Source organism: Lynx canadensis, chromosome C1 (genome assembly GCF_007474595.2).
Source record: "Lynx canadensis isolate LIC74 chromosome C1, mLynCan4.pri.v2, whole genome shotgun sequence".
Classification (NCBI taxonomy): Eukaryota; Metazoa; Chordata; class Mammalia; order Carnivora; family Felidae; genus Lynx; species Lynx canadensis.
In genome coordinates this window covers 95,803,053-95,815,174 of record NC_044310.1, presented here as the reverse complement: position 1 = coordinate 95,815,174, position 12,122 = coordinate 95,803,053, and the positions used below count along the sequence as shown (strand labels likewise).

Genomic DNA, 12,122 nt, shown 5'->3' with positions numbered 1-12,122 from the left:
GAACTAATATAGCTGGTTGATTACATGCTTTTATAAGCTGCCAAAATCAAAGCACTGAAAACAAACTGAATTTCTAGTGGCAGAATCAGTACTCAGGATCAAAATAAAATTTTTTTTTTATTGTGCTGTTTAAAAAAAAATTTTTTTTTAATGTTTGTTTATTTTTGAGAGAGGGAGACAGAGCATAAGTGGGGGAGAGCAAAGAGAGAGGGAGACACAGAATCTGAAGTAGGCTCCAGGCTCTGAGCTCTCAGCACAGAACCAGATATGGGGCTTGAACTCAGGAACCATGAGATCATGACCTGAGCTGAAGTCAGACACATAACCAACTGAGCCACCCAGGTATCTCAGGATCAAAATCAATTTTTTAAAGAAAAGACACAAGTGAGACATATTAAATACTCCACACTCACCGAAACAGTTACTGAATCCTGTACATCTTTATGACTAACCAACTGAACATTGCCATCTTCATAATAGTGAACCTGTGTGAGACAATGGTTGAGCAAGTTTATGTGTAGTTCATATAAAAACCCACTGCTAAGGTACATATCCATGCCTTAAGCCACTCCCAATCTTTTTTTTTTTTTTTACGTCATCACCAATCTTTACCAACACCGAAAAAAATATAAGTATGATCAACTGTAACTTACAATGGTGCTTAAAATTCACAGAACACTAAATTTTTTTAAAAATTTTTTTTTTCAACGTTTTTTATTTATTTTTGGGACAGAGAGAGACAGAGCATGAACGGGGGAGGGGCAGAGAGAGAGGGAGACACAGAATCGGAAACAGGCTCCAGGCTCTGAGCCATCAGCCCAGAGCCCGACGCGGGGCTCGAACTCACGGACCGCGAGATCGTGACCTGGCTGAAGTCGGACGCGTAACCGACTGCGCCACCCAGGCGCCCCAACAGAACACTAAATTTTAAGAATTCTCACTTTTTTTTTTTTAAGCAGGGGAAACTGATTATTAAGTTCAACAAATATTTATTTTGTGCTTATTGCATTCCAGGCATTGTGCTAAGTATTATAAATACAAAGATCTTAAATAAGATTCCACTCTTAGCAGTATTAAAAGATTAAAAGAATTGAAATAAAATCACTGGACATTAGTTTTTCTCTGTGAAAACCAAGGAATTTTAATGGATCCTAATTCCTTACACATCTCTCCATATATATAATCATCAATACTGGTAAGCAGATCTGACCAAGGGCAGGAAAAACTTACTTGACAGTTAAAGACAAATTGAAAAAACAAATATCCTACTAGTAAATTAGCTTACAAAAAAGCAAGACAAAAGCAGTTCTGAGGATATAAGGTAAAGTGGGGTGCTACAATTATGAGACCAATTAGCAAGAAGGAGGGATACATAAGAGACAGACTAAGCAAAGACATGTTAAGACTCAGGAAGTTTTGGCAACTTACAAGATAGCTCCAGTCACCTTAACAAGGCTACAAACTGGTCATATAAAATAGGATGAGGGTTTCCTTTTGTTAAGTGCATTTGAACAAGGTTTTGAAAATAGGAGTTGTCACCTAAATGGACAAGTAGAGAAGGGCATCTAGCAAGGGGATAAGAGAAGTACAAGAGAATGGTTTAGGAAAGAACAAAGAACTCACTGCAAATGAGTTAAGTGTGGAGGGGAATGTGGCAAGAGACAGTGCTATGAAGCCAGCTGGAGACAGACTGTGAAGCAAACTGCCTTATAAACCATGTTAAGAGTCCAGACTTTATCCTATTTAAAGGTAACTGGGACTCAGGGAAAAGGAAATGTTTTAAAAAGATTACCATTTGTGCTATGAAGAAAATAAAGCGGAGGGAGCCGAAACTGGGGGCATAATGCTAGAACAGTAGTCCAGGTACTGCCTGTTTCCTTCATCTAGTCCAGGCTACCAGGAGCTATTTTTGTTTTGCTTTGTTTTTGTTTTTAAAGATTTTATTTACTTTTTTAAGTAATCTCTACACCTAACATGGGACTTGAACCCATGTTCAGGAGTCCCCAAGATCAAGAGTCACACGTGCTACCTACTGAGCCAGCCAGGCACCCATAACAGGAGATAATGTGGATAAAAAGGAATGTTTTTAGAGATAAAGCGGAAGTAAAGAAGAAAGGAACTATATACCCTGCACTACTATGACTATTATTTATTGAGTCCTTACTTCATGTTAAACACTATGCAAAATGTTTTAGTTATTACTTACATTATCTTATTCAATCTTTACAAAAACTCTGAAATAGGGACCATTGTCATTCCTATTTTACAGATGAGAAAACTGAAGCTTGAGGCAGTTTTTTTTTTTTTCATACATACCAGAAACTTATTACTCATAGTTCTGGGGATGGAAAGTCTGATATCAAAGTGCCAGCATGATCAGGTGGTTCATTGCAGGCTTCTTTTCTCTGTATCTTTACATGATGGAAGGGGCTAGGGGTCTTTCTGGAACTTCTTTTATAAGGCACCATTCCTACTGATGAGGTTTCTACCCTCATGACTTGAGCACCTCCCAAAGATCCCACCTACTAATATCATCATCTGTAGGGGTTATAATTTCAACATAATGAATTGTAGGGAAACACAAACATTCAGAACATAGCAGACTGGAAAGAAAAAAATAGATTATTATTATTTAAAAAAACTTTTTTTTTTTTTTTAACGTTTATTTTTGAGACAGAGAGAGACAGAGCATGAATGGGGGAGGGTCAGAGAGAGGGAGACACAGAATCTGAAACAGGCTCCAGGCTCTGAGCTGTCAGCACAGAGCCCGACGCGGGGCTCGAACTCATGGACCGTGAGATCATGACCTGAGCCGAAGTCGGCTGCTTAACTGACTGAGCCACCCAGCGCCCCGATTATTATTATTTTTAGAAGAAGATTTTTTTTTTAAAGTCACAAAGGAATTTTATACAATTAAAATATTACATAGACTGATGGGATTTACTGAATAACTAATAGATCCATAAAGGAAAGCAAGTCTGAAAGATGAAATCCAGTAGCACCTAGAGTATCTCTAAAAGTAAAACTTTTAACTGTTTCTTTCTTTCCTTATATATTTTTTCAATCTGAAAGAATGTCTTTATTTTTTTTAATTAATTTTTTTAACTTGTTTTATTTTTTATTTTTTTAAATTTACATCCAAATTAGTTAGCATTTAGTGCAACAATGATTTCAGAAGTAGATTCCTTAATGCCCCTTACCCATTTAGTCCATCCCCACCCCCACAACCCCTCCAGCAACCCTTAGTTTGTTCTCCATATTTATGAGTCTCTTCTGCTTTGTTCCCCTCCCTGTTTTTTTATTATTTTTGTTTCCCTTCCCTTATGTTCATCTGTTTTGTCTCTTAAAGTCTTCATATGAGTGAAGTCATATGATTTTTGTCTTTCTCTGACTAATTTCACTTAGCATAATACCCTCCAGTCCCATCCACGCAGTTGCAAATGGCAAGATTTCATTCATTTTGATTGCCGAGTAATACTCCATTGTATATAAATACACCACATCTTTATCCATTCATCCATCGATGGGACATTTGGGCTCTTTCCATACTTTGGCTATTGTTGATAGTGCTGCTATAAACATGGGGGTGGCATGTGTCCCTTCGAAACAGCACACCTGTATCCCTTGGATAAATGCCTAGTAGTGCAATTGCTGCATCGTAGGGTAGTTTTATTTTTAGTTTTTTGAGGAACCTCCATACTGTTTTTCAGAGTGGCTGCACCAGCTTGCATTCCCATTGAAGCAGTTTAATAACTTATCCATGTTCACATATCTAGTAAAAAAAGGAGCTAGAATATGAATTAGGTCGAATTCCAGAACTAAAACCATATCTAACATGCCTAATACCTCCCACTGTTAAGTTTTGTCAAAAAATTAGAAATTCCCTCATCCAGGGAGAAATAAAGTGTCTCATTAGGGACTTAACTCTTCTAAAATATCATTAGAGGGGGATTAAAACAGCCAAGCCTTCATCGAGGCAGAAACCATGATCCTATTAGCAACAAAAAGACTTCCCTGGGCAACATGAATCGACTATAGAAACTTGTTTAAGGGAACAAAAATAGCTGGCTCTGTCCAGATGGGCAAGAGAAACCACAGACTTTCCATACCCTCTCCAAACCCTTAAATTTCATCTTTTGGCTTTCTAAAGGAGGTTGAAGAGAAAAAGACAATTTAAGAATACACTGGAGAAGCAGGGAGTTGATAAATGCCTATAATACCTACACACAAGAATTACAACAACAAAGATCTAAGGAGAAAAAGACCTGTCTAATAATGACATATAAAGGTTAAAGTTCCAATAGACAAGTGAGATAGGGAAACTGAAGGGATTCCATTCCTGAAGGCTCCATTTCTGCTGTTTCTTTAAGTTCCACTCACTCATATTCTGTATTTTGCATCTGAGTAAACCAAAGAAGCTTTGTTCCCACTCCAAGGGGGAAACAAGACAGTTAATCATTCTCTAAGTTTCATCCTAGGCCCCCAAACAGCTGCTAACATCTAAGAAGAACCAGATCCTAAGCATGTTCCAGAACGTTACCTTTGAACAAACTCTGGTCAACACTGGCATCAATACACTCTTACCTTCGGTGATTTATGGACTAACACCTATTGTTCACCTGGCACTCACCTTTGATTGGACCCTACCCTGGATTCCTGATGGAACATGTACCCTGGAACATGATCCCTTTCCAATATAAATCCCTAACCCCAAGTGATAGGGAGACTCACTTTTCCTTTTCTGAGTCCCCCAGACATTCCATCTGCTATACTGTATCACTTATGTCATTCAATAAACTCTGCTCTCACTTTCTCCTGGCTAGAGTTTGATTTCTGTCCTATGTGAAGCCAAGAACTCTCTTGGTCCTGTGGGACCCCCTCAGGGTCTTTAGTTCTGGCCTGCCCACAATACCTGGACAAGGATGTTCAAAACACAAGTGGGTCACACCTAAACACTATTTTGTTTGATCATTTTAAACTAAGAAACTGAAAAGTCCAGAGGCTGAAAAGAACACTAGGAAGAGCAGTGAATACGAACAAGATGGGGGATATTTAAAAAACAGAGCTCTATGGGGAGGCACCTGGGTGGCTCAGTCAGTTAAGCATCCAACTTTGGCTCAGGTCATGATCTCATGGTTTGTGAGTTTGAGCCTCGCATCAGGCTCTGTGCTGACAGCTCAGAGCCTGGAGCCTGCTTCAGATTCTGTGTCTCCCTCTCTGTCTGCCCCTCCCCTGCTTATGCTCTCTCAGAAATAAATAAACATTAAAAAAAAATTTTTTTAAACAAAACAAAGCTCTGTCCAGAAAAGAAACAAGGACTTATATATTTGAGACAGGCATCTCAGAACCCATTTGAAGGAAGGAATTATACAGGGCACATCTTTTTTGTCCAAGAATAAAGACTATGCAATTGGTTTGAATTTCTATCATAGTTTTTTTGAAAATTTTTTAAAATGTTTATTTATTTTGAAAGAGAGAGCACGCGAGCAGAGGAGGGGCAGAAAGAGAGAGGGAAGGAGAGAATCTCAAGCAGGGTCCATGATGCCTACATAGAACCCAACTTGGGGCTCGAAATCACAAACCATCAGACAGTGACCTGAGCTGAAATCAAGAGTCGGAGGCTTAACCACTGAGCCACCAAGGCGCCCCCTATCATGTTTCTTAAGAACTAGGACATGAATAGGAATACCACTAAGTCTTGCTGTTTATAAACTCCATTGAAAATTCTAAAAATATTGATTTCATTATCTAATACATAAATGATAAACTTAAGCTCTGTTTATCTTTTTTAATTTAAAAAATTTTTTAAGATTTTATTTTTAAATAAATCTCTATACCTAATGCAGGGCTTCAATTACAACCCCAGGATCAAGAGTTGTGTGTTCCACTTGAATGGGTCAGCCAGGTGCCCCAAACTCTGTTTTAAAACAAAAACTCTTTTTGTGGTGGGGGAGGGGGCAGGCAAGGGAACAAACCATTTTACTGGGGTGCTTGGGGGAGGAGTCAAAGGGCTGGGAGGACAATGAGATCGGATATCCTTGCCTTGGCCAGGATCTCCCCAGCTTCAAAGTTGCCAAAAGCAACAAAAACCTTTCTAGGTCTCAGCTGCTAATAAAAATTTCAACATGACTATCATCAACATAAATCCTCAGAAACTGTTGACTTCCCAGAACTACCCTTTTGCCTACAGAATAACCAAAGGTCTACATATCTTAGTGACTCTTCCAAGTAATTCTCACTCTGATTTTAAAAGATGTAGAAGAAGCAAGCCCTTCTCCAAGGTGTGATCAGACAATCTGGTTAAAAGGTATACATGAGGTCCGGGTAGTGGCCCTTGTTTTAAGCCTTATCAGAAACTATTACCCTTTATGATATGTACTCTTAATTTAGGTTTGCATTGGCAAAGCTGAAACACAAGTAATTGTCTCCTTCTGGAAGAAAAATCAAGTTACCTACATAAATTTATAGTAAGCTGCCAAGTTAATGCTGATGCCATAGTTACAGGAGATCTAAAGCATTAGGCTACTCATATATATGATTAAACAGAAATAGAGCAATATATGTTGTCTTAGCTTGGGCTCCCCCAGAAGCAGACCCCATGATTAAGATTTAAGAGGAGGTGGTTTACTTGGGAGGTAATCTCAAGAAAGGCTAGTAAGGGCTGAGGTAGTAAGACACAGAAGGGAGGAAAGTGTTATGGGTGCATTAATGAACCCAGAGATGACCATTAATGACCCACAGACAGCTGTGGGTCCTGGACTCTGGAAGACTAAGGAGAACATACTTCAGAGTTGTCCCACCTGATGGGTGAGGAAACTGGCATATTTATCTACCAACTCTTGTATGGCACTAAGGGCTGCTCCAGAGCTGTGAACTTAACATTTTCAGCTTGCCTCATCTGAGTTGGGCATGCTCCTGTGGCTAGGAAGAGCTCCCAAAAAACAAGTTACTGTTACTTGTAGCAGGAAGCTATCCTGAAAAGAGCGGGTACAGATGACATGTACCATATATATAAGGCAGCTCTTGCTAATTGTTTTGAAAGTAAGACTTAACACAATATAATAGAAGTATGATTAGGTACTGATCTCAGGTATCAGTAACTGTTTAATCCTACCTGAGAGTTGGCTGGGCTTAAGAATTCAATCACCCTGAATTTGAATTTCAAACCTCTGCTAGGATATCAGAAGACTCCGATCGAGACAGGCATTCACAAGCTCCTTATTCACCTGCCTATCTGTTCTGACACCAGCACTAGAAATCTACTCTGCTTGGTTACTTATATTCCATACACGATGACACTTGGTCATTCGCTCTAGTTCCTCTGTTTTATTTACTTGATAATACAACCTTCTGTCATTACTGTAAAAAAACAAAACAATCCCATTCATGTAGCTGTCTTCAAAGTTAAGAATTATGTTTTATATGTACACGCACATACACACTTACACGGGCTAACATATATGAGAGACCCTAAGTAAGTCACAGCAGCTGCTATTTAGTCACTTCTTAATAATCATTTATTTTCTTCTTTCCTAGAAGTACTATTTGATAATTCCTGGAAAAATCTTGTTATCTTTGAAAGAGAAAAATAATAAGCAAGCAGTACATGCCATATGACTATCCTTTATCAACCCAGGATAGCTCTGCTTAACCATTTCCCCATGAAGGAGGCTTCTATTTCTATTTACTACCATCAGGTTGCATCTACATATAGTTGTTCCTTATTTCGAATACCAGAACAAATACCAACTTGCATGTTTGTTTTGAAGATGTGACATTTTAACATGGCCTATTAACACATGGGGATCTCACCTGAATCTTAAGTACTCCAACCACCTGGGCTGTAGGTGGTGTGATGGTGAACTTCCACTCTGATCTCCAACGACCATTCCTATTAAAACACACACAAGGCTGAAGAGTTAGCAATAAGCACAACAAAGAGGTGATTTGCTGCTGAGGGAGAGAATTTGGGAAAGAGAAAAAAAAACAAAACCAAAACCAAAAAGAAACAAATCATTTCTAGTTTGACAAATCCAAGGCTCTGTCTACTCAAATACAAGTTTGTATCCAAGTGTCTAAACGTAAGTTTTTTAAAGTTATTCTGACTTTCATTTTTCAATCATGGAACAGAAAACCATGCTTCTACTATTCATGGTAGGCTCTTCCACAAACAGCTAGATGGGCTGCTGAGTTTTGCAATTAACTCAAGTATTATTAACTAAACCCGAGTAAAACTCAGATTTTCCACTGGGCACTTTCTTAACCAATCACTTATTCTCACTCAATAGAAGAGCATTTTTTAAAAAGACAAGATTATAAAATCTTGGCATTGAAAGGAATCTAAATGTTCACGTCCAAACCCCTCATTTTGCAGATGGGGAACTGAAGCCTCTCTGTCAAATAACTTATTCTAAACTAGTTAGATTAAAAACCAAGTTTCAACTACTGGTTTGTTTTCTTCCCAACAGAAGTTAAGACACAAATAGAAGAGAACATCTACTTTCTTACCAGAAGTTTTTAGGCTGAAACTGGTGGCTTTCAATACATGCAATAATGGTCTGTTGCCCATCTATAGTTTTAGCATAAACCTATTGTTAAACAAAAAAAAAAAGTTAGCCTCTGAAAACACATTTAACCTAAATGCCAAACACTGTACAAAAACAGCATGCTAAATCCTCGGAGGAGACAAAGAATCAGGTAACTCACAAGACTTCATGGGATACAAACACAGAGCAGAACATGTTTAGTTCCACAGGAGACACTGGTACAATGACTGTAGAAGGCAGTACTGCTCCTGATTTGGGGTACAAGGGAGGTGACAGTTGGACTGGGCCTTACAAGACAGGTGAGATTCTCATAGGCAGAGACTGAGAGGAAAGATGAGTAAACTCTTCAGACAGGAAACTGGGGGCTTGTTCAGTGAATGGCAATTAGTGCTTTCAGGTTAGTACGTGTGAAGTGGGCTAACTGAAGTGGGTGATGATACAGGATAGAAGATATAAATCCCACAGTAATAGATAGAAGGTAATAAGTATGGACATTATTCTACAGGACAGACACCAAAACAACATACCAGGCACTATTGTTTTGGGAGAATAATTAATACTGGTATACAGGCTAAAGTAGAGGAAAAGCTAGTTGGTTAGGAGGCCAGAGCATTAATCTAGGCAATAAGTCAGGGTAGTATCAGTGGGTATCAGGGTGCAAAAGCATAATCAAGTCTAACAATACACTGCAAGTGAAGGACAGAAAAGGGGAAAGAGCCAAAGTGCTTGCATACTGGGATGACCAGATAGACAGTAGTATCATTAACAAATTGGGAAATTCAGATAGAGATGTGCAGCTAGTAGTCAGAAGCCCCAACTGTTCCTTAATGTAGGAGAGGTGAACAGAAATGCAATCCCAAGGAAAAGGAAAAAAAATAAATAGAAGAACTTTATAGTCCACAAAATATTTCCACATGTTTACTTTCCCTATATTAAATAAACCATGAGTTTTCAAGAAAGAGAAATAGAGCAGTGGGGAATGCCTACATTTACAAAGGTAGGGGAGAAGAAAAGAAATAGAGACAAACTGAGAATGAGTAGAGGGTGCTGACAGAGCAGTCTAAGCAAAAGGTAAGTAGTTGGATGGTCTCAGTGTGAAATGCCATAAAGAAGTCAAGGACGAAGAAAAAGATACTGAGGCAATTCAGGAACCATTAGTAAACTCAGAGAACAGTTTCTATAGACTAAAGACTGAAGCCAAGATTCACAGGGTTAAGAAGTAGATACATAATGAGGAAATGACACTAGTAGGAGCAGAATGCTCCCAGGTTTGGTTACATAGTAGAGAGAGATGAGGGAAGAAAGGAAGTGAAGAAGAGGGAGGAAGAGCAAGGTAGAAAGAGAAGAAGAAAAGTAACTGATGGAAATTATGACTGAGGAAAAGTTTGTTCTCCTTAAGAAGAGAAATAAAAACATTTAAAGAGATATGTATCAGATAGGATAGTATAAGATCAAGAATAAGGATCCCCCTTTCTAAGATTCAAGTACAGTGGAAGAGAGGGAACACTGCTGAGTATGGAAAGCAGAGAAAGATTTCATGTCAGTCTTACTAATATGTGGGGGATCAGACAGATGCCTAAGGGCAATGGGAATGAATTGGAACACACTATATTGAAAACATTATGGGAAATATTGAGATGAAATCAAGAATTACCACCAAGCAGGACAGCTCTGAGGATATAAGACATTTGGGGTACAACAGACACTGTCAGAACAATTTGATGGCTTTCTGTAGCTCATTTGTTGGCAGAGACAGTGAGAAAATGGCACGTGAGGTTACTTGGTGTGGAGGCTCTCCAAAATAAGAATGAGTAGTGTCAAACTTTAAATACATAACAAATGAGAAGTTGAAAGTATATTTAGGATTGCAAAGCCAATTTCTAAAAGAGTATGCCATGTCTTCCTTTGTAATATCGACTGTAATTATCCACCATAATGGGTTTTCTCCATCATTTAAAAAATAAAAAACATGTAAAAATAATGATATTCAACACTTATGCAGAACTTCCTTTGTGCCAGACATTTTCCAGGCATTTTATATGAGTAATTACTTCATTCAATCCTCACAACATTCTATGAGGTAAGAACTATTATTTCCATTTTATAGGTGAAAAGAATTGAGGCAGACATGTTAACAAAGTCACAGAACTAATTAAGTGGCAAGGCTAGGATCAAACCAGTTAGTATGGCTTCAAAATAAGGGCTCTTACCCAATATTCTATTATCGCCATTTAACTCATCATCATTAAATATTGAAAATATTCTAACAGACATTTTTCTTAATCGTATTCACAACCTTACAAAGGAAAAATCATGATAGAGCCAAATTTTAACATTAGTAAAAAAAAAAAAAAGTCAAATTACTCTTGATTAAAAAAAATTCAAATAGTTTTGACGATCCAGTGAAAGCATCTAAACTATTTAAGTAGCTTTCTGTAAAAAGGCCTATACTAAAAAGTCATGAATGTGGCAATAGCTGTCTTGACAATCTAAATTTATTTACTTATGTCTAAACTAAAGATGTTAAAGAATTTTCCATATAAAATTGTCCATTTATACCCCTTCAAAAATGCAGAGGAGAATAAAATGCAGAGGAGACTCTAAGAAGAAGTGATGTTTGGCTAGCCAAAGCCCACAAAGGATAACGTAAATGTAGAAAATAAAACATCTCTAATAATGAAGCAGGCAGATACTTAACAGTACAGAAGCCGTTGGAATAATGATCTTTCACATAGGCCCTTAAAGCACTGTCACAGGATTCTCTCCAAGACTTCAGACCTCCATCTACGTCCTCTGGCTGGGGGTCACTTGCTTCTTTCCGTAGATGGTCAAACTTAAAGGAAATTTTGTTTCTTGGATCTAAAAATCTGCTATTACCCAGGTCACCATGTTCTGTAATTAAGACCTTCCAAAGAATAATTATAAATATGAGTAACTCTGTAAAAAAAAGTTCTTGTCAAATTTAACAAAACAAATAAAAATTCTGAAGACAGTTAACTTTTCATTTACTCAGATTTCTCTTTCATACTGATTTTTCAATCAAGTCACATTTTTAAAAAATTTAACTTTTTAAGTAAACTCCACCCCCAAGGTGGGGCTTGAATTCATGACTCTAAGGTTAAGAGCAGCATGCTCTACCAACTGAGCCAGCCAGCTACCCCTTAAGTCACATTTTTACTCTTATTAAAAATATTACGTTTAGGGTTAAATCAGCTCTAAAACCACATTTCTCCAACCTATCCTTCATTTCTTGGTTTCTGTCTAATGTTTTGCCAATGTATATACTTTATACATAGCTGCAACAGTAACTTCTCTATACATTTTAATATCATTTTTTTCACATATTTCATAAACCTTTTCTAGTCATTATACTTAGCATTTAAAATAGGTAATATTTGTAAAATAGAAACCCTGGAAGAATATATCAGGGATTGGCAAATTTTTTCTGTAAAGGGCCAGATAGTAAGTATTTTCAGCTTTTCTGGACATAGAATCAGTTGTGCCTACTCAACTCTGATGTTAGCAGGAAAGCAGCCATAGACAATACAAAAAACAAACAAGCAGGGCTGTGTTCAA

General features: G+C 37.7%; 1 protein-coding gene across 2 annotated transcripts in view; it reads right to left on the bottom strand.

Annotated features, from left to right (window-relative positions):
* CAPZA1 (capping actin protein of muscle Z-line subunit alpha 1) overlaps positions 1-12,122 on the bottom strand; it is a 51,862-nt gene that overhangs the window by 3,905 nt on the left and 35,835 nt on the right. For both annotated transcript variants that reach the window (XM_030324652.2, XM_030324653.1), the window contains exons 5-8: positions 11,245-11,451; positions 8,509-8,588; positions 7,813-7,891; positions 414-485 (exon numbers count right to left, since the gene is read on the bottom strand). In XM_030324652.2, the coding sequence (XP_030180512.1) occupies positions 414-485; positions 7,813-7,891; positions 8,509-8,588; positions 11,245-11,451 (438 nt within the window). The remainder of the gene's footprint in view (positions 1-413; positions 486-7,812; positions 7,892-8,508; positions 8,589-11,244; positions 11,452-12,122) is intronic.